The following is a 20,842-nucleotide window of genomic DNA, read 5'->3' as shown; positions in this document are numbered from 1 at the left end:
CAGCCCAGCCACGCTGAGGGGCACAGGTTGCAGTGGCTCGTGCAGGATGGAGACCAACACCCATGGCCAGGGTGTCCACCAGCACCCTCAGCACCCCAGCAGGGACAGAGGCAGCACCCGACTGTTCCTCCCAACAGGGGTGAACCTCCAGAGAGAGCATCTGGGGAGCACACCACATAACAGATATGGGATATAGCCAGGCAAGAGAGCTTAAGAGTACTGGGGCTGGGGGTCCTGCTGCCATGCCCTGTCCTGCTCCAGCAGCAGCCCCATGGGCTGGCAGTCACCACAGGAGCAGCAGGGCAGCCCTGGCCTAGCCCTGCAGCAGTAAAACCACCAGCCCCAGGTACCAGAGCATCACCCAGTCCTACTGCAAAGCCTATGGCATGCTGCTCCTCCACAGCATCAGCTCCCCAAACAGCTTGCTCAACGTCTGCCAGTGGATTGAGGACATCTAGGTAGTGGGAAGGGTCCAACAGGCACTGAGCCTCCATGGGGATGGGCTTCCTCAGGGAGAGCTGGGCTGCACCAAGCCCCAGACAGTCCTTGGGGAGCAGGAACCAGGTTGGAGTGAGCTGGGCTGCTTACTAAGCAAGGTGGAGGGAAGCCCCCCAATTTTCCCTTTTACTTAGTGTTTGTGACAGGTCTGGAACCACACTCCGCTCCTGGGCACGGCCCAGGCATGATGCAGCCAGTACATGAGGCGGAGTTCTGCAGCTCCTGGAGGAGATAAGCCACAGGCTGCCAGCCCCACAGAGCCTTGAGCCACCCTCCCTCCCACAGGCTATGGCCACTGATGCTGGTGGGCATCAATACTGACCTGCAGCCCAGTCTGCCAGAGGCAGTGGGGGTCCACACAGCCCACAGGCAGCAGCTGATCAATGAGGTGTGCCTTGTGCCCCAGGGTAGCAGGGACCCTACTGACACCTACTGCTTGCCCAGCCCACAGCTCCCTGTTCTGCAAGACCAGTGCCAAGGATGGCACCTTGCCCAGCGAGGAGCCCTGCCTGCCGCAGCACTGGGCTCTGGGATGTGCTGGGGTCCCCAGGCTCTGTCCTGCCGGGGTGGTGGGACTGGCTGCTGCCACTGCTCCTGGCACTGCAGGGAAGTGAAGAGGATGGTGGGTCACAGCAAAGGCTGCAGCACTGGGCTGGACATCAGCATGCCCCTGGAGGCAGCTCTGCTCTGCTGCTGGGCCTAGCACAGGAGATGGTCCAGTTGCCAGCTTGACATCCTCTCCACAGGCAATCCTCTGCTCCGACTGTGCCCACAGCAGTGGTGCGGAGCAGGCAGCTCGCCCAGCTTCAGCCCCTGTGCCTGCTTGTCCCACCAGCTGCAGGAGAACCTTGGTCCGTGCGCAGGCCTGGCCAGCATCTCCCCAGCCCTGAGCCCTCCTTCCCGCCCTCCCCGGTGCAATCCCTTCTTGGCTTCATTCCTCTGGGCTTCCAGCAATCCCATCCTCCCCAGGGCATTCACCGCAAGCCTCCCCTGCCCCCCCTGCCCCACCAAGCCCACCACCCACGTGCCTGCACTTGGGGTCCCACCGGCTGTAGAGACCCCCCCAGGTGATGCCCACGGGGGCAGGCCAGGCCCCATCTTTGTTCCTCACCATGAAGATGCAGCTGCTCCACAGCGCAACAGCCGTGTTGGGTGCATTCGTCCCTCCTCTTCATCAGCACGGAACACGGCCACGGATGCTCGCTGCCAGCTGAGGGGGGGGGCCACGACGGCAGAGCCCCCTCCCACTCCCCGGGCAACCCCAGCCCCCCCGCCCCTCCCGGCCCGGTCACACGGAGGGAGAAGACAGGGCCTGCACGGCTCCACAAACTACTTTAATAGGAGACGGACCCGAGGCGGGCGCAGGGTGCTGCCGGGGTCCCCGGCGGGGCGGCCCGGCCCCGAGGCTGCGCTGGGCATCCTGCCGGCGGGCGGCCCGGCCCCGAGGCGATGGCGGCCCGGCCCAGCCGCGGGCTACTTGGCGCCCTCCTTCTTCTCGTCCGCCTTCTTCTGCTTCTGCTGCATGATCTCCGAGTCCCTGCGGGAGAGCGCGGCGCAGGGCTGGCAGCGGCACCGGCACCGCTTCAGGACCGGGGGGATCGGGGCGGGGAAAGGGGGGGAGGAAGGGGGGGTGTCGGCGGGGCCGGCCCGGCGCTCACCTCTGCTTGCGGGCGGCGGCCGAGAGCCCGTCGTCCCGCCGCTTGCCCTTGCCCGAGTCGCTTTGCTTCTTCAGGTTCTTCTGCCGCGCCAGTTCGCGCTGGTTCCCGCCTGCGACGGCGCGGCCGCCTCAGCACGGCCCGGCCCAGGGCCCGGCCTCAGGGCCCAGCCCCAGGGCCCAGCCCGCGCCCCGGCCCCGCGCTCACGGGTCACGGCGCCGCTCCCTCCCGCCCCCCAGGCCAGCCCCGGCCCGCAGGGCGGGTCACGGTGCCGCTCCCCCCGGCCCGGCCGCAGCCCGCACTCACGGGTCATGGCGCCGCTGCCTCCCGCCCTCCGCTCCGCCGCCACGTCCCGCACTGACCCCCCCCGCGCCCCGCCCCGCTCCGCTCTTTAAGGACGCGGCACGGCCAATCGCCGCGCAGAGCCCGCCCCCACCGTCCTCCTATTGGTACACCGCTCCGGCTAGGCCACGCCTGATTGGCCGCAGGCTACGGCTGCCATTCTGCCGGCGGGGGCGAAAAAGCCGGAAGCTGGAGCGCAGGCGCCAGAGCCGCGCCCACGCGCCAGGGGGCGGGGCACGAGGAGGCCACGCCTTGTCGTGACGCAAAAGGGGGGCGTAGCCGCGGGGACAGGGACGGGACAGGGACGGGACAGGGACGGGACAGGGACGGGACAGGGACGGGACAGGGACGGGACAGGGACGGCACGGCACGGCGCGGCGCGGCGGAGTCGGTGCTTTCTCCTCTCCTCAGTCCGATGCCCGGAGCCGCTGCGGCCCCTGGGCCGGGCCCCCGGCAGCCCCGCCTCCATCCTCGGCGGGGCGGCTCCTCCGGGCCGGCTCCGGTGCGGCGCGGGGCCGCTCAGGCCGTTCCTTCCGCCGCGGGCGGTGCCAGGGTCCTAGGGGGAGGTACCGCCGTAAGCGCTACCCGGGCCGCCGAGGCCAAGCGGGCCTGGGACGGCCACCCGCCCCGACAGGCAGTCCTCGGTCCACCGGCGCACATACGCACCCAGGGCTTGGCGTCGGCATCGGGTCGTGGTGGGGTTCCTGGGGGGCGACGAGGGCCGCGGGGCTCCGGCGCTTCACCAGCTGCGACAGCTCGGCGTGGATCACCTGCAGGCGGCAGGGCTGCTGCGGCGTGCTGGGCTGCGGCGGGATTCCCCCGACGGTCCCGGTGCGCCCCGAGCCAGGCTCCGACGGGACCCCCGGCGCCCCCGCAACCCGGCCGGCCGGACCTTGTTGGCCGGGTCCAGCTCCAGGGCTCTCCTCAGGACGGCTGTGGCCTCCGCATCCCGGCCCTGCTGTGCCAGCAGCTGCGGGGACAGGAGCGGGCGGTAGCGGGCGGCCGGGGCGGGAGGCGGCGGGGGACGGCGCGGAGCCCACCTGCCCCCGCCGGAGCAGCGCCCGGCCGTTGTCCGGGCTGATGCTCAGGGCCGCCTCGCAGGCCGCCAGCGCTTCGTCCGGCCGCTGCAGCTTCAGCTCGGCGGCCGCGCAGTTGTTGAAGCACTTGACCCGCTGCTCCCGCAGCTCCTCTTCCTCCTCCGGCCCGGGGGGAGCTGCGGGGGCGCACAGCCTCAGCGCCCTGGCCTCGCAGCCCCGGCCCGCCCCCCGCCCCGTCTCACCAGCGACGGGCCCGTCCAGGGCGCGCAGGGCCAGGCGGTAGGAGCGCAGCGCCGCCATGAAGTCGCCCCGTGTGAAGTGGAAGTTGCCCCGCTCCCTCCGCTGCGAGCCCAGGCGCAGGCGGGTGGCGGGCGGCAGCGTCTGCTTGTCGGGGTCGTCCCGCACCTCCAGCAGGGTCACCTCGAACAGCAGCGGCGCCTCGGGCGGCACGTCGGGCTCCCTGCGGGCACAGCGCGGGCTGCGCCTGCCCCCCCGGTCCCCTGTGCCCCCCCATCCGCTGACTCCCTGGTCCCCCTGCACCTGCCCGTCAGGTGACCCTGTCCCCAGTCTCCTGTCTCCCCCGGCCCCCTGCCTCCCCGGGTCCCCCTGTACCTGCCCGTCAGGTGCCCCTGCCTCCCAGGCCCCCTGCTCGCCCGCCCTACCTGCCCGAGCGGCCGTAACCATATGGAAAAGCGGCAAGGAAGAAGGAGACCTCCCCGGGCTGCATGGTGGGGACGCCCAGCTCCAGGGCCTGTGGACGCGGGCACGACGGGGCTGGCCGGGCGCGGTACCGGGCAGCGTTCAGCCCGCCCCGCGTCCTGGCCGGGGCTGACCTGCACGACGTCGCCATGGCCCGGCACGAAGGTGAGCCGCGGGTCCCGCTCCACCAGCCCGCCGTCCTCCAGGGCACCCAGCACCTTCACTGACACCTCCTGGCCCGGCCCCGGCTGTGGCCCGCCCTGACCGTCTCGCACCACGCGCTTCCGCAGCAGCCGGTCCTCTGCAGGCGAGGGCGGCCCTGAGACCCGCCTCGGGAGCCCCCCGAGGCCCGGCACCCCCGGCCCGGCACCCCCGGGGCCGCCCGCGGACGCTCACCTGTCAGATCGCTCCAACCGTCGGCCGTGAAGAGCGGCCCGAAGCCGCCAGGGCCCGGGGCCGCCAGCGCCTCCAGCCGCCGGTAGAAGGGCCGCTCCTCCTCGTGCACCGACGGCAGCGCGATGGCGGCGTGGGGCAGGTGGAACCGCACCCGCCTGCCCCGGCCGGGCTCCCGCGGCCGCCGTCCGGTCCCCGCCTCCCTCTCCGGGGAGCCGCCGGGCGAGGATCCCGGCATGGCCCGCCGCTACCGGGAGTCCTCGGTGCGGCCCCCCCGGGGTTCGACGGCGGGGGCCCACGGCCTTCAGCCCGCACAGGGCGCGTCGCCGCCGGCCCCGCCGCACCGCGACTGCCCAGGGCGGCCGCCGAGCGCATCCCGTCGCGCCGTTACCTAACACCGGGAAGCAGCTCAGCGGATTAGCCGGGGCCGCCGGCAAAAATAGCCGGCTCAGGCTGAGCCCCGCCGCGGGGCTCCCGCCGCCGCCCCCCCGGGACCGGCCGCCCGGCCCCGCCCGCCGTGGCCTCGCACTCGGGACTATGCCACGGCCGCGGGCGTTGCTTTGTGGGCGGCTCCGGTACCGGGGCTGCGGGCCGGGCCCCTGGCTCAGCCTCCTGCATGTGTGGCTCTCGGCAGCGGCGGCACGGGTGCTGCACGGCTGCGGGCGGCGGCAGGTGGGACTGGGCCGGGTGGGGGGCGTTGGGGGGAACTGGGCATGGGTGGGACTCATTGGTGCCTGCTGTTGTTGCAGGGGGCGTCGGGGCCTGTGATTGCCTTTCGGGGCAGCCAGGGGGTGAGCGGGGGGACCGGGGAACCCAGGGCAGCTGGGGGGTGAGGGGGCAGCAGGGGACCGGGGGGACCAGAGAACCCAGGGTGGCTGGGGGCTGGGTGGATCGGGGGCAAACTGGGGAGCCCAGGGCTGCTGGGGCATGGCAGGTCATGATGAGGGAGTGGAGGGATGAGGGAAGGGTGAAGGAACCAGGGAGGCCGGGTATGGGGGGGCATCAGGGTGGGTCGAGGTCTCACCGGTGGGCACAGGGGCCAGTGTGATGGGGTGGATCCGCCGTGCCCCGGGGGATAGGGGTCTCGAGGGAGCCCCAGCCCTGATGGCCTGTCCCACTGGCAGTACCTGACGGTACTGGGAGGCCCTGCGACCCCCCCACGGCTCTTCATCTTCTCCCTCTCCTGCTGCAGCCGGAATGAACGAGGGGCCAGCTTTGAGTGCATGCGGCTGGCCATGCCCCAGTAAGCCCACCAGACCCTGGTGGTCTGGTTGCCAGCCCTCCCATCTGTCCATGCTCAGGGCTGTGCTGGTGGCACAGCCTCGGGGTCAGCCCCAGCCCTGCTCCCACTGGTGAGACAGGCAGGAGCGCTGCTCTGGAGCACCAGTTCCCACCAGCTGGGTCTGCTCCCACTCTCCTCATGGTTCCCAGTGGCCCTGGCCAAGCAGCCTGGTGCTTTTTGCATCTAAAAGTCCCCACCGCCCTCCCTGAGCTCACAGCATCCCGAGCTCACAGCATCCTGAGCTCCCGGTACCCATAGCGGCATCCCAAGTGTCAGGGCAATGGCCTCTGTGTGGACTGGGATTTTGGAGACAGTCTGGGGACAGGCTCCCTCCACCCTGGCTTTCCTTGGATGCCCACCTTGCAGGGCCATCTCCAGGCATTGCGCAGGGCTGGGCGGAGCAGGCTGGGCTTGGCTGGCAGGCGGTGGTGTCTTCTCCCAGACTAGGTCAGGGCTGGCTGGGCGGCCTGGGCAGCATCCAGGCAAAAATCATGGTCTGTGCCTGGGAGAGCAGCTGCCCACTGCTGCAGGAGCCTGCATCCCTGGCGAAGGAGCCCCGCAGCAGAGCAGTTGTTGAGCTCAATCCTGCTGTGCTTGGCTATGGTTAGTGGGGTGCCGTGGGTGCTGGTGGCCCAAATGACAGTGTGGGCTGAGCCTCCGCTGCCTGCCAGGCTGGGGTTTTGATGGCTGTGGGGGACCCTGCTCGCCCCTTGGGACCACAGTTCTGCCTCCTCTGGGACCAGCTGGTCCCCAGATGCAGCAGCAGCTGCTCTCGGCAGCTCTGCACATCTGGGGGTGTCAGGCTGCAGCAGCGAGGCAGCAGCAGCACTGGGAGAGCTGTGCAGTGTCCCTGTCCCTCAGCTGGGGGGGGGGGGGGGGCTGCTGTGGAGGCACGGGGGCTCGGGGGGGGCGGTGTGCCAGGACTGATGGGGGAGGAAAGCAGGACCTGGTGTGATTCTCCTCTGGGGCTGACCCCACTCTGTCCCGATGTGTCTGCAAGCAAAGGTGTCACAGCTCCCGAGAAGGCCAGCGTGACCAGCCTGCTGAGGAAGGGCTCTGCCTGCCATGTCCCCAAGAGCAGGAACCACAGGCCTGCAAGAGCCAGCCCCAGGGTGTCCCTTCAAAGCCTGGCTCAGCCCCATGCCCGGCAGCCCCGTTGCAAGCAGGAGCACGTGCAGCATCTGGAAGGGATGATGGCGGGCAGGCCATGGCCACCCAAGGAGGGCAGGATGCCAGCTGCGGTCCTGCGCAGGTACCGGGGTGCTGCACCATGCCCACCCGGCCGCGCACCCCCCAGGGCACAGGGCTGGATGCCACTGGCTCCTGCTGCCGCCTGGAGGGGACCCTGCCAGGCCGGGTGTGGGAGGACTGGCCACGGAGCACGGCCCAGGAGCGGTGGCACAATGCCCTGCAGCAGCACAGGTAGGGCCCTGGGGCAAGCAGCAATGAGAGCAGTGGGGTCTGGGGGGGCTCGGTTGCTGCGGGCATCTGGCCATGGGCACGATGCATCTACTGCCAGGTACTCAGCACTCTTTGGGCAAGGCTGGAGCCACCCCTCTGCTGCCCAGGCACTTGGTGTTTGGAGATACTTTCCCCAGCCTTGGTCTTTGGTTTCTGCTGTCTCTCGTGCCCCAGGAGCCAGGACCACAGTCCCTTGGCCCCATCCTTCCTGGTGCCTCCGCCCCAGCCTCCAGAGCATGGCTCCCCTCAGGCCACCAGCAAAAACCTTCAGGGGGTGGTAAGTGCTTTTGGGCTTTGGCAGCAGAAATCCCCCAGGGTGCGGGGGTGTGGGGAGAGCCTCATTCAAGGCATCAGGATTATTCTTCTCTGTGCCCCCTTCCCAGAAAAGGCCCCCTTGCCCCCCAGCCCAACCACCCCAGGGCTTGGGACTCAGCCCCTGCCTTGTGCCCCAGCAGTGCACAGCCCCAGCTGTGACCCCCCCAGTATAGCCCAAAGGACAGGGCACGCCTGAGCGCTGCCACAGTGCGAGGGATGCAGCAGCCCTGGGCCGCACAGGCTGAAGCTGGCAGGGGACCCGGGTCCTGGGCAGGAGCCTGGGACAGGCCTGCGGCAGAGCAAGTTTGTCTTTCAGAAGCGCCTGGCACTGCTGGATTTCTCAGAGCTGAGAGCCAACAAGAAGCCCTGGACCCCAGTGTCCAGCCCTGGCCTTCAAGAGTGGCACTGGAGCTGCCCACAGACACTTGGCACACAGCAGCCGGGAACGTGGGGCCAGCAGCAAGGTGGGCTTCTGCCCCCCAGCAGCCGTGCCGGGGAGCTGGAGAGCCGCAGGACGAGGAGGCACGCAGTGACTGGGGAGAGGGTGCCCCATGCCCGGAGCAGCACCACGCTGCTCCTAAAGGTGAGGGGCTGCCTGGGGGTGCAGGCAGCCAGGGACACAGCCCCACCAGCTCATGCAGCAGAGGCTGGGTCAGACCCCCGGGTGCCCTAGGGGGAGGTGGGAGGCCCAAACCAGGGCTGCTGGCAAGCAGGGAGGCTTTGGCCAGGAGGCCGAGGCAAACATGGGGACAGTGCAAGCCTGGGTGAATCGCCCAGCCTCACAGCCTGCGGCCATCTCTGCCGCAGCTGCATCCCCTGGGATCTCCCTGGTGGGCCAGGGGCTCTACACCCACCAGAGCCGTGCAGCTGCAAGCTTGGCTTTGTAGAGGGGCCTTCCAGTGAGCCCAGGCATGGGACAGGTCCTGGCCGAGGTGGAGGAGAGATGCTCCAGAGCACGTTAATCCTCATCATCTTCTGCTCTTTGCCAGACACCAGGTCCCAGGCTGGCAGCTCCACCTTAGCAGAGATCCTGGATTACTTATGGTAAGAACACTTGGCACCAGCTGCCACGGGGCTCCCTGTTGCTTAGTGTAATTTGGCCCAGCTCCACAGCATCAGGCGGGCTGAGGCGAGCTACCTGCCTCCCCTCCAGTGGCGGCAGCAGCAGGGCAGGGGGCTCAGTTCTGCTGCAGGGGTCCTGGAGGCCCAGGGAGAACAAGTATCTCCTGGTCACGGCAGGAAATACTGTACCGTCTGCTCAGTGGAGCAGCGCAGTGCTTACAAGGCAGCGTTCAGCGCCGACTACGCGGAGTACCGCCATCTGCGTGCTCGCGTCGGTAACGTGAGCCAGAAATTCATTCAGCTGGGAGCCAAAATGAAGATGTTGAAACAAGGAATGGAGGAACGCAAGGCAAGCGGGAGACCTGGGGCAGGATGGCACAATGCAGCCACGCGGTGGTTCTGCTCACCTACTTCTCTTGGGTTTCAGGCACTTGAAGCTACAATTGTGCATGAGCACAGCCACTTCAAGAAGGTGAGGCTGGATGCAGGGCAGGGGCTGGGTTCCCTCCCAGAGGTGATCTGTATTTTAATTTTTTTTCTCCTCCAGACTTATCCTAGCTACCACCAGGAGAAGAATCGCTGCGAATACCTCCATCAGAAGCTGTCTCACATCAAAAGCCTGATTCTACAGTTTGAAGGAAGCGGGAGCTCCTAGGCAAACTGCTGCTGCAAGTCTTTTTTCTTTGCTCACCAGGACAGGTCCCTGAAGTGGTGGAAGAAGCAGATCCCTGAGGGTACATTAGATTAAGGATGAGGTTTGGGAGTGCCCTGCTGCCATCAGTGCTTTCTCCAGTGCCCAGGTGCGTGGCTAATGCATGGGACAGCTGCCGGGCTGCTCCAGCTGCCTGCTGCCCTGCATAGCCTGGGGCCAGCTGGTCTCCAGCTCCCTGCTGGAGTGCTGCAGTGGAGAGGCAGAGCTGGGCATTCAGAGATCCTTTGCTGAGGCTGTGCCAACCCGCACAGATGTGTTTCTTAAACCTTTTGGTGGCAGCTGCCCTCTCACAGGGTTGGGCCAGCTTTCCATGCAGGTCTCTTGCTGAAAGCAAGGCCCGTGTCAATCACGCTTGCTGAGTTAACCCAAGTCCTTGCTCAGATACCTGTTTCTCCTCACCTAAAGCATCATTAGCTTCAGCTTAATTGCAGCACACGGTAAGGGACACCTGAGCAGCCACCAGCATAAGGCCCTTTCCCATGTCCTTTGTCCCTCTTGCCAGAAAGCTTCACCAAGCCCGTGCTTACTTCAACCCTGCTGGTCCTGGCACCGATGCTTACTAAGGGAGGGCTCTGGGCCAAACACGATGAAGAACTGAACTCGTGCTTAATAGCACACAGCTTCCAGCAGGTCTGAAGTCACAGGTGAGGGAGCAAAGCAAGGATCAGAAAAGCTTCCCGTCTCTCCCTTGCCTGCCCAACAGAAGCTAGTACCCTGTCTATTAAGGAAGCAGTGCTCCAGTTTGCTGATGCCTACCTTCTGTAAAACCAGTCAGAAGCAGAGCTTACCCCGTTCCTTGCACTAGTGTCTTGAGGTCTGCAGGGGTGCTGCCAGCCCAAGGTACAGGGACCACTTGATGTCACACACACCCCCCCTTCCCCAAGGTGCCTTGACGTCTGTTCTGCAACACAGCACACGCTAGCCAGCAGCGGAGTACGGAAGGTAGATACGGGTTAAGATGTCGATGCAGCCCAGGAGGAAATTCTTGTACTGCATAGCTGCTGTAGGCAGAGAACCATGTGCTGAGCATTGTATGATCTACTGTACCTGGAGAATTCCAGCAATAAATAATTGGTACATAGCCTTTGGAGCTGTGGGGGAGGAATCCACAGAGAAAGCAAGCACTGGCTCTTACCATGGTAACTGCTGCAATACAGCAGTGTCTTGTGAGCCTGCTGATCCTCGCTTCAGCACACATGCAACCCGAGGAGTTCAGAACGCCAGGGCAACAGCCCAGCCCACTCCTGACCTTCCCAGTCAGCACATTCTGGGCCAAAGGAAGTTAGGACTGCCTTTACCCAGAGATGGTCAGCCACAGCCCACACCACCTGACCCCAGCACAGGATCCTATTCTTCTCCCTCCTGAATGGAAAGCCACAGCGACCAGCCTGCTTTCTACCAAGAGACAAGTAATGATATTCCAGTTAACAAGCCTTAATTGTCCTAACCCCACACAAGCCACAGACAAGCCCAGTGGCTGTGAGAAACACCCTCAGCACTTGCCCTACCTGTGTTTGAGTACATAGTTGCTAGTGCTCCTCCCCTACGCTTCTGCATCAGCTTAAAAGTTTATTTAATGCTGCTGCTTGTATGCTGTGAGCAAGCCCTATGCCAGCCTGCCCTCCATGCCTGCGCTTGTCTGGATCCAAGTGTCACATTAAGTACTACATGCATCTAAACTCGCTGACGCAGCATGCAGACAGCAAAAGGATCAGAGACCAGAGACTCCGAGCCCCAAATCTGTGTAAATGTAGCACCCAGAGCACAGCACATCGGGACAGGTGCTGCTACAATGTTCTGGAAGGACTCTTGTTAGCTGAGGAAGGAGAACAGGCTAAAGGCTGACCTTAATACTTAGAAACAGACTTCTAAGGGCTCGCCGAAGGAAACTAGACTCACAGTAGGAAGTCGCTGCCTATGAAGAGCGGGGTCCCAGTGTTAGGTTTGACAGGTCTCCATAGGACAGGGACACTTGGTCTTAAGGGGGTCATTTTATTGTTTCACTTCTCCAAATGTACAAAAAAAATTAGAAAATAACCCTACCCCCCACCCCCTCCCAAACAACAAAACAAACCAGTCTGGGGAGCCCCACAACAGTGCAGCTAAGAGACGGCAGGAAATTAAACAGAACTAGATACAGCAGCTGGGTCCCCTCGGCCCACATGGTCACTGGCTCTCCACAACCCAGAACTGGCCCCAGTCTGCCCAGTGCTTCCCCGATTCACACAGAGCTCATCCTGACCAAGATGGCAAGTGGGTACTTTACAAATCCTCCTTCGCCTTTTTCTTGGATTTCTTGGTTTTATCTTCCTCCTGCAGCACGGGAGTGTTGGTTGCCTCCCGCTTCAAGTAGCTAATGAAGTCACTCACTTCTCTGCCACCCTGCAGAAAGGACAAGACAGTAAGGCAGTGCCTGTGCTCCCTGTGGGCTTCCCCTTTACTAGAGGGGCAGTTCAGGTGCCAGGCAGGAGACCAACGTGATGGCAAGCCAAGCTCTCCCCGTGGGTCTGCAGCGTGCAGCAGCACGTTCCCAGCAGGTACCACTGGGTATGTTCCCAGGGTAACAGGACAGACCGCCAACTGCAACTCCAGAGAGGACTGGCATTGTTTGGACAGCTGGATGCTGCTTCACTTCTTTACAAAGCAGCAAAATACTCACCTCATACTTCTTTGGACTCTGCTTCTTGCCAGCTGGAGCAAAATAGATGGTGGGGAAGCTGGGGAAAGAGAAGAGGCATGTAAGCTCCTATGCGCTCTGTTTTCTTTCAGACCAGCCCTCACTGAAGGGACCTGCACCCTGCATTCCCCTGGTTTAACACACCAACAGCTTCAGCAACTCTGATGCCAGCAAGTGTGGCCTCTGAAAGCCTGGCCATGTCCAAAGAGTTGGATGAGCCCAAGAATGTCCGAGTTGCCTAGCTAAACTGTTTTCGGAAAAGTGAGCTGTTTTTACACTGCCAAGAACAGAATCACAGCAAATTCAAAAGCAGCAAGACAGGCCTCCGGGCACAGCCAGGGCACTGGAATCCCAGAGAAACAAGGCAGCTGGATGTCCTTTGTTTTCACTCTTGATTTCTTCACACTAAGCAAATGCCTGGTGATCGCATGCCAATCGCTCCCACCCATCCTCCCTGCGAGACTCTCAGCAATTCTGCTGTGGTTGCTGGCCGGAGACACAAGTGTGAACTCATACGGTGACACAATGGTATAACAATGGTAACACCTACCCTCGGACTTCATATGGAGAAGGCACATCATTGGCTGTAGCATCCATTTTGGCAATGATGATATTGGGGTCTTTACTGAGCTGTTGTTGGTAGAAAGAGCTTATTAGTACCCAATCCATAGCAGTTAACACAGGAACTCACCTGCTATCATCCAAGATAGCAATGTCAGAGGACAGGGCACACAGTATGCTAAAAGGTGAGCAAATTTCTTCTAAGCAGTTTATTACTTCTGCCTCAGCAGGGGCACAGGGAACAAAGTCCCTCCTCAGCCAGCTGCATGGAGCCCACATCTCCCAGTGGTACCTGCTGAATTGGTCTGGTACAAGTTCTGGAGAATGCTTACCCCAGAGCAACTGCTTACCCTCCATCTTAGAAAGTGAGCTGTGAGGATATGCAGGAAGGAGGGGTGCCTGATGGCCAAACAGCAAAAGGCTGGTCAGATCTGGGGGAACAGGTTTACTTCACTTGCGTGCAGGGCAGTGTTATCCTTCACACAGAGGGAAAAGACCCAAGAAGGAACTTTGGTAGCTGAGGCCAGTTGCTGAATCAGGGAATACTTATGTGCCACAACAATGGGCACAGGTTAAACCTACTGGTGTGGTTACTACCGCACTCCAGATCTTGCTAACCTACTTCTGCATTCGCAGGAGATGCTAGAACTCATAGTCCTCAGGAAGGCGCAATTATGCCCTGTTATCATAAAGGCTAGACAGACAGAACCCGAACAATTTTTTAGTGCTGCAAAATTCTAGTTTGTGATTCCAATAATGTCCCAGACTTACCTTCTCCCCCAATTCTTTGTATTTGGGCTCCAGATTCTTGCAATGGCCACACCAGGGTGCATAAAACTCTATCAGGACATCTTTGTCTTCTGCATTAACAATTTCATCAAAGTTCTCAGCAACCACCACCTGATAACATTTGATCACACAAATCAAGGTTTTTTTTAAAGTCAAGAGTGAGACTGTAACATGACGTGCTCCACATACTCTGCCCAAGAAAGCCTGGCCCTCCCACAGCAAGTCACACTGCACCTACACAGCAAGCAGCACAATCATCAGACACGCAACTCTTCACCAAGCCCTAACACCCCCAACTTGCAGGTAAAAACCCATCACAAGGTACCAGCACTACCTGCAAATGAGGTTTGCTTCTGGTATCCTTGCAGGAAGAGGACAAAATAATTTCTTTTTAATCCCAGCAGGTTCCAGGCTGAGGAATCAGTCTAGCAAGACCGGCTGAGGCTATCCCCATCCACACAAAACCACACAGCAAGTTCCACTCCCTTATAAGGCCCTCATCATAACGCCAGGCCATGCAACACAGGGCAGAATTTACTATGAGGGGTGGGGCAGGAGTTATACCACCCCTCTGCAGTGATGAGAGACACATAACTCCTTAGAAATAGCACAGTCACGACCAACTTGAAGGCTGTGCCATGAGAGAGCACTAGCCAAGACAGCAGGCCTGTGCATAATCCCTGTAAATCTGGATGATCCTGCACTTGTTAGCACATCACCAGCACGCTCAAGCAGCAGCTACTGTGCCAAGATAACAAAATAGAATCAAAACTGCAAGTTGCATTTCTCCCTTGGCTCAGAAAACTGCAGTATAACAAGGAAGTGAATTCTTCCATCTATCACAGCAGAGGCTTCTCAAGATGCCACAACACAGTGTGTGCAGCATGGGATATTGGCATATGTCTAAAAGCTGCTGCTGAACAGCATTTCTACATCTACTGATAGGAGCTGCTGCTACACTTGATGTGGTGCTCACCTTCACAGGGCCATCATTGCTTTCAGGGACAGGCTCCGATTTCAGATACTTTTTCAAGTTTCCATCAAAGTAATCTTGCAGGAATCTCTCCAGAGCCTTTCCGTCACGGCTGAAAGTGGAAGTGACATTTTACAGCCATCACCACACATACAGGATGAGAGGGGAAAACTTTCAAGGCTTATTTAAGCTCCTTCCACCCACAGAACAGATGCCACCTGTATGTCTGAGAGCACCAGTCTGGGGCTGGTTTAGAAGACCCCAGAACAAGTGCAAAGATGCTCTTAGGAGAGTTGACAGGAGGCTGGATGCACATCCCATTCAAAGTTTTAGGCCTTCCAGCACCCTTACGTTTCTTCTTTCAAGAAGAAAGGTACAACTATTTCCTCTACCCTTTAATGCATCTTAGCTCCTAACCAGACACTTAAGTATCTTGAATTAAATTCTCTAACTCTGTATAATAGGAGGGGTTGTAAGCTCTCTAGAGGGCAGGAAAACACATGAGTAGGAGCCATTCTGACCCAGCAATTTTGTCCAGCTGGAATATCCAGCTTTCCTGTTTCCTCCAAGCTAATGACGTTGGTCTGAAGGTCTCCGACCAGATCATAATCCTAGCAAGTGCGAGGCAACACCGCTAAGTTCAAAAACTTACGAGAATTCTTCCTGCATGACATATTTATCTCCTTTAGCAGTTCTGATGGCAACAACTGGAGCCTCACCCACGCTGCTCTCTAGACCAAACTCTGAAAGCTCATGGCCAAAGGTTTTCCGACTAGCAACAGCAAAAGACAGTTTGTGCCCAGCATCTAAGAACTTCTTTGCAATCATCATAACTCTGAGGGGGGAAAAACAAACACAAACAAAACCCATAAAACACAAAGCATTATTCCTTGGAACATTTTCTGACATAACATCCTTCAACTGCACCCTGGACAATCAACAGTGTGATGTGTTTGCATAGGCTAGTCCTACAGAAATGGTGTTAAAGAGGAGTAAGCTTGTGTCTACTGTGAATGAAGCCTATGCAAATGTTGTCTGCTTTCATCCTCTACCCCTGTCAGCGTGACCACCAGGGTGTCAGGCACTGGGGAATACAAAGGATGGAATCCCACACAACACCAGTAAGTATGTTTGTCTTTAAGGTCTAAGGACTAGGGATCTGTGGGAGAGGAGGATAGAGAATGTCTGAAGAGAGATGTATGAGAGGAGGATGGGGAATGTCTGATCTGGCAGGAGATTAACAGCTGGGTATTGTGAAGGAGAATAAGGAAGATACACATGGTTATCTAGTAGCAAATAGGTGTCTGCATGCTTGTAGTGATATGTAACTATGTAACTGCATGAATGGTTTCTGCCCTGAGCCTGGTGGTACATACAGCTGGAATTTGTATCCGGGCTAAGAGATAGAAATAAGAGCTTCTCTGTACAATAAAGTGTCTCTGGTTGCACCACAACCAGAGTCCGTGCCTTCATACATCACAGGGATCCAAGACTAAGCAGGTGGGGTTTCAAAGGATACGCGTATTGCATGCTTTGGGCTCTGCAGGCAGCAGCCACCCCAAGTTCCAATTAGAAACTCAGCTGGAAGCTTTCTGGGAGAGAATTAATGTATGAACAACAGGAGAAACTCTGTCAACTGAGCTATGGAACAGCAACAAGGAAGGGAACAAATGAGACAGGTTGATTAACCCCACTGCTGCATACCTGTTGCGCCAATAGTTGGAACCCTTTGCATTCTTCTCATAGTCCACATCATAGTATGCCACCAACAAGTCCTTACCCTGGATCAAGTCTTTGTTGTCTTCAGTCATGTGTGGGCAGATGCCAAAGCTATCAGCAACACAGATGTTAGCAACTTCAGTTAGAATGCCCAGAACCTATCACCTCCCAGGAATGCCCTTGATGCAGCACAACCTTGTAGCCCACCCAAGAACATTAAATTCCATTAATAAGTAAGACGTGAGGAAGGCATCTTTGCTCATTCACATATCATGCTATTCTAAGTCAAATCTCCACCTCGAGCCACAACAGCAGGGGCCGTATCTGACCTAAACAAGACCAAAACTGGTATAACTTCAAGAAGTTCAGTTTTTAAACACAAGTGTGGTTGTTGGAATATGGACAGTAAATGCCAACAGCCACGCCAGGATTTCTAGAAAGGAGGTCCCCAAAGGAGACAGCAGAGGCATGACAGCTCTTTTGCAGACTAAGCCAGGAAGTGACAGCAATGCCAGCTAGAGAAAAATTTCTTAGAGGGCCAAATCCAACTGGGGCTAGTCTATCAAGTTCTCTGGTGAGGAATCACTCACATGTTCTCCTGGATGAACTTCTTGATTTTTCCACTGGTGATTTTGTCTTCCGTGTACTTGATAGAGCTGTCCTCAAACTTGTTGGTCAGGCGCGGAGGACGGAATAAGACTATACCCCTGTGGGGAAGCGGGTATTGTCAATTAGTTTAAGTATCTGTGAGCTTCCAGGGATGGCAGCTAGATGAGGCAAGAGCCCAATCTCCAGTGACTATCCCCATTCACTGTTCATAGCTTCAATGAAGACAGTCTAGTTCCTTGGCAGCACTACTACAGATCTACTTGTCAGACCCCTTTCCCTTATTTGGACAGGCCATAATGAGAAACAAAAGCCCCACCATAACGAGCAATGGCTAAACAAAATGCCTCTGTTGAGATACTTCCCACCCAGGGGCAGAGACTAACCCTCCAGAGCCTGCAAACATCTGTACCTTTTTATCTCAACCCAAAAGAGATAAAAAAAAAAAAAAAAGATATGCCACTGGCAGCTGGGGAAGAAACAAGAGCTTAAGCTATGTTCAGAACGTGAATCCAGTTAACAACTGGAATCCAAGAATTTTTCAGATAACACCAAGATTCCTTGTTATTGAGACAACTAACTTACTCTCCATCTTCCTCATACTTCTGCACCAATTGGTCCTCACTGGTGTGCGCAAAACGGTAGTTATCTCTTAGGTTGTTGGCAGCTTTCATGAATTCTGAATAAGCATCACCAGATGCATCTCCAAAGAAGCCTGCAGCAGAAAGACAGATAGTGATCCTAAACCAACTCAGCAGCAGTCACCATACAGTGCTCATCATTTAGCTCTACAACGCACTGAAAGATCACTTCTGAATCCAGTCCTGCAATGCACGTTCAGGCCTTCATCTCTGACAGCTTCTCTCCTGTTTTTATTGGAACCTTTCCATACTCCCTCCCTTCCACCAGCAGAATGTTACTCAAGAGTCTGCCCAGCTTAGTCATTCAGCCAAAAGGCAGCTGTCCTCTGAGTACAGAGATACCCTTTGTAACCACGTGGCACTAGTAGTGGTAACAACTGCCAATGGTACTTCATAAAAGTAAGTTCAGGAACGCTGATCAATACTCATCCAGTTATGCTTGTAAGATGGCACCTGATCAGCACAAAGGAAAGCTGCTATCGCCACTCATAAACCATGGTCAAATCATATAATGTCGACCGCCCTACCTGTGTCACAAGACAACACCTGAATGTACTTTACAGCAATCAAAAGCTATCTGTGGTCAGCCAGCCAAAAGAGTAACAAACTTTAAAAAAATAGACACTATGGTGCCAGGAAGTTCAAGAGTCACAGGAAAGAAAATACCCCAACAAACAGAAGGGGAAAAGAAAAAAAGGTTGGAAGGAATCCCCAGAGGCCATTGAGTCCAAGCTCCTGCCCAAAGCAGAAGCAGCTTCAAAGTCAGATCAGGTTGCTCAGAGCATTGTCCAACCAAGTTTTGAAAAACCTCCCAGACTGAATGATTCAAAATCCCTCTGGGCACATGTTTCAGTGCTTTATCGTCCTCATTACGAAAAACTTTTCTGCTCATGTCCATCTGGAATCTCTCTTGCTACAGCCTGTGATGCTGCCTCTTATCCTTTCACAGCACATTCCCCAGGACATCTCCCAGAGTCAAGCATCTACCGATTTCCGCGCTGCACCGTATCTACTCACCCACTACTGAAGCATCTTTATCACCAATGAATTTCTCAAATTCAGCCACAGAATTGAGAGCCACTGAAGCAGGTCCCGCCTGTTTCTTGAGGTGACTGACAATCCCATCTTAAAAGAAAAGTTAAAGGATTAAAGTGATCTATACAAATTTCCACAAGACATTTTTCACACTTCCTAAAACAAAAATTGTTTCTGCAGAATCCATACACCTCTCCCATACAACAATATGATGTTAACCAAAGGAGAGGTACTACCAGCTTCACATGGGAACTTTCTAGCAATTTGCAGATACTACTCACCAAGGGTACTAGGGATTAATGTGGAAACCTTCACCTTTAAAGAAGGGTTTTAAGGGATAATAAACATTCAGGGCTCCACCAGCACAAAGAGTTCTGGAAAGAACAAAGCGGGGTGAGCGTGTAGGTGGGGACCTTCTTTGTATCCTTCAACACACGTAGCATCCCTGACACAATTCTATCATGCGTGGGCCTTCCTTCCAGCACCATTTCTGCAAGCCAGATGCTTGCTGATAAGCTCTTACCTGCTGTCCTGGGCCCATCATAGGTTCCTGCCTCTTCTCCATCTCGAAAGATCTTTAAGGTGGGGTATCCACTGACTCCATACTTATTACAGGTGTTTGAGTTTGCTGTACAGTCAACCTAAAGGAAGAGAAACATTGCTGCTCGGAAACCAAGCCATTCATATGCACAGAAAAAAGCAGCTTTGCCATTGCCCACATTATCACGTACAAAGCCTAGACGGTCTGAAAGCCCTCGTGTGTCTTTAACCAAGGCTAGATTCCTTTCACATGAAGTGCAAGGAGCTGCAAAGCATCTATAAGACCCACGTGCACAAGACCAAAAGCCAGGCCTAACACACTCGATCAAGGGGTTGGAAGGGGATCTATGCAGCCTACTGCGGGAGAGTCAAGACTGGGAAAGGAAGTAGCATGGGTGTAACCACAGGCCCAGCAAAATGTTTAGGGAGATACTGGAAAGATTACATAGTTGCGAGTTTGGTCAGACTAGGTGCAAAAAATAGAAAGGGTAGATTCTTGTAATCAATGACAGGCTTAATAGGAATCAGCTGTTCTCAGTACCTTATCATTCCTGAAGTTCCTACGACACCTGAAGAAAACAGGCCGACCTCAACAGACAGAGGCCACAGTGTCAAGAGTCCATGCGACTTCCCATAAAGGAAGAGGAAAACTCTGATTTGCAGCAACTACACAAGTTTTCCAGTGGAAGAGAAAGCTCTCAGACAGCAACCCTTGCTTTATAAGCCAAGGGACAGCACTGTGAAGTACAGCACAGGGCTAGTTCTCAGGCTCGCTTACACAGCTCAGAGGTGGCTTCTACCTCCCACTTTGGGTGAGCAGTCTTCTACGCACTCGCACACACCCATGATACACGCACACCACCCAAGTGGCAGCAGCCCTCGCAGGCTTCCCCTTCCAGAGCGTTCCCTCGTGTCTAAATCCTCAGAGAGACGAAGCCCCTCAGAGCTCTGGAGCCCCCCGAGCAGGCCCGACATGCACATGGGCAAGCGCTGTGGGCCGACTGCGACTGCAAAGCTTTTAGCTGCTCAGAGCCTCGCCGCAGGCCGCCGTGCCAGCGCCGCCGTGGGCCCAGCCGCCGCCGCAGCCCTCACCTTCACCAGCGGCACGATCCCCTTCAGCCTGGTCGCTGCCGACTCGTACTCCGGCGCCAGCCGCTTGCAGTGCCCGCACCTGGGGGGGACCGGAGGGGGTTAGGCCGGCCAGCAGCGCCCCGGCCCTGCCCGCCATCCCCCGGCACGGCCCTGCCCGCCCGCCTGGCGCCCCGCAGGGCCCGGCTCCGCCGCTCCCACCCGCCCCCGGCGGCCCCTCACCAGGGCGCGAAGAACTCCACCAGCACCAGCCCCGGGCGCTCGGCCAGGCCGCTCTCGAAGTCAGCATCGCTGAGCTCCACCACGTCGGAGGCGCGGGCGGCGAAGGCGAGCAGCGGGAGCAGCAGCAGCGCGGCGGGCCGCGGCCGGGGCGCGGACATGGCTGGCGGGGCGGCGCGGCGCGGGGTTCTCTCCTCGGCGGCGGCGGCGGCTGAACGGGCGCCGGGGGCCGCAGGCCGGAAGTCCCACCCCCCCCAGCCGGATCTGCCGTGTGGCAGCTCTCCGTTGGGCGCCACGCCATGCGTCACGCCAGCTCCGGCCAATGAGCTGCCGGCAGGGGTGGGCGGGGCCACTTGCGGCGACCCCGCTGCTCCGTTCCCCGCCGCCCGGTTTGGCCACCGCTCGGGCCGCGGCGTGAGGTGAGGGGCGGCGGCAGCGGCTTCCGGGCCCCGTTGGGCCTCAGTAGGGCCTCGACCGCTCCCGGGTCGGCACTGGTTCGCCCGTGCTGGGCCGCGCTGCACTCGGGGCTCGGCCACG

General features: G+C 58.5%; 4 protein-coding genes across 5 annotated transcripts; 1 reads left to right on the top strand and 3 right to left on the bottom strand.

Annotated features, from left to right (window-relative positions):
* Nucleotides 1-1,813: 1,813 nt before the first annotated feature.
* Nucleotides 1,814-2,594, bottom strand: SERF2 (small EDRK-rich factor 2). The gene is made up of 3 exons (XM_055716345.1): nucleotides 2,460-2,594; nucleotides 2,157-2,265; nucleotides 1,814-2,035 (listed from the first exon to the last, which is right to left on the bottom strand). The coding sequence occupies exons 1-3, from the start codon at nucleotides 2,464-2,466 to the stop codon at nucleotides 1,972-1,974; spliced, it is 180 nt and encodes a 59-aa protein (XP_055572320.1). The 5' UTR covers nucleotides 2,467-2,594; the 3' UTR covers nucleotides 1,814-1,971.
* A 263-nt stretch (nucleotides 2,595-2,857) lies between these two features.
* LOC129736511 (peptidyl-prolyl cis-trans isomerase FKBP8-like) lies at nucleotides 2,858-4,990 on the bottom strand. The gene is given in 8 exon segments (XM_055716559.1): nucleotides 2,858-3,051; nucleotides 3,162-3,265; nucleotides 3,388-3,465; nucleotides 3,536-3,708; nucleotides 3,775-3,992; nucleotides 4,195-4,304; nucleotides 4,306-4,532; nucleotides 4,628-4,990. Coding segments are annotated over 8 exon segments (1,182 nt in total). The 5' UTR covers nucleotides 4,863-4,990; the 3' UTR covers nucleotides 2,858-3,014.
* Nucleotides 4,991-5,195: 205 nt separating this feature from the next.
* On the top strand, nucleotides 5,196-9,469 carry ELL3 (elongation factor for RNA polymerase II 3). 2 transcript variants are annotated; one of them, XM_055716589.1, is made up of 5 exons: nucleotides 5,196-5,296; nucleotides 7,542-7,644; nucleotides 7,999-8,265; nucleotides 9,172-9,216; nucleotides 9,292-9,469. In XM_055716589.1, the coding sequence occupies exons 1-5, from the start codon at nucleotides 5,241-5,243 to the stop codon at nucleotides 9,397-9,399; spliced, it is 579 nt and encodes a 192-aa protein (XP_055572564.1). In that variant the 5' UTR covers nucleotides 5,196-5,240; the 3' UTR covers nucleotides 9,400-9,469. The 2 variants fall into 2 exon arrangements, with proteins under 2 accessions (XP_055572564.1, XP_055572565.1); XM_055716590.1 differs by lacking the exons at nucleotides 9,172-9,216; nucleotides 9,292-9,469 and adding an exon at nucleotides 8,490-8,641.
* A 1,959-nt stretch (nucleotides 9,470-11,428) lies between these two features.
* PDIA3 (protein disulfide isomerase family A member 3) lies at nucleotides 11,429-20,558 on the bottom strand. Its single transcript, XM_055716785.1, has 13 exons — nucleotides 20,309-20,558; nucleotides 20,090-20,168; nucleotides 18,981-19,098; nucleotides 18,440-18,547; nucleotides 17,367-17,496; nucleotides 16,766-16,882; nucleotides 16,161-16,286; nucleotides 15,109-15,291; nucleotides 14,460-14,568; nucleotides 13,466-13,594; nucleotides 12,684-12,763; nucleotides 12,116-12,173; nucleotides 11,429-11,838 (listed from the first exon to the last, which is right to left on the bottom strand). The coding sequence occupies exons 1-13, from the start codon at nucleotides 20,464-20,466 to the stop codon at nucleotides 11,719-11,721; spliced, it is 1,515 nt and encodes a 504-aa protein (XP_055572760.1). The 5' UTR covers nucleotides 20,467-20,558; the 3' UTR covers nucleotides 11,429-11,718.
* Between the last annotated feature and the right edge of the window lie 284 nt (nucleotides 20,559-20,842).

This window comes from Falco cherrug, chromosome 7 (assembly GCF_023634085.1).
Source record: "Falco cherrug isolate bFalChe1 chromosome 7, bFalChe1.pri, whole genome shotgun sequence".
Classification (NCBI taxonomy): domain Eukaryota; kingdom Metazoa; phylum Chordata; class Aves; order Falconiformes; family Falconidae; genus Falco; species Falco cherrug.
This window is presented reverse-complemented; position numbering and strand designations above follow the sequence as displayed.

Bases quoted from the DNA above. Each gene is read 5' to 3' on its own strand.
- SERF2 (XM_055716345.1), bottom strand. The intron at 2,036-2,156 runs GTGAGCGCCGGG...GCTCTCCCGCAG, and splicing joins GCCGCCGCCCGCAAGCAGAG to GGACTCGGAGATCATGCAGC.
- ELL3 (XM_055716589.1), top strand. From the start codon at position 5,241: ATGTGTGGCTCTCGGCAGCGGCGGCACGGGTGCTGCACGGCTGCGGGC. The intron at 7,645-7,998 runs GTAAGTGCTTTT...TTTGTCTTTCAG, and splicing joins GCAAAAACCTTCAGGGGGTG to AAGCGCCTGGCACTGCTGGA. The intron at 9,217-9,291 runs GTGAGGCTGGAT...TTTCTCCTCCAG, and splicing joins AGCACAGCCACTTCAAGAAG to ACTTATCCTAGCTACCACCA.
- PDIA3 (XM_055716785.1), bottom strand. From the start codon at position 20,466: ATGTCCGCGCCCCGGCCGCGGCCCGCCGCGCTGCTGCTGCTCCCGCTG. The intron at 15,292-16,160 runs GTATGCAGCAGT...TTCCCCCCTCAG, and splicing joins TCCAACTATTGGCGCAACAG to AGTTATGATGATTGCAAAGA. The intron at 12,174-12,683 runs GTAGGTGTTACC...CTCTTTCCCCAG, and splicing joins TCTCCATATGAAGTCCGAGG to CTTCCCCACCATCTATTTTG.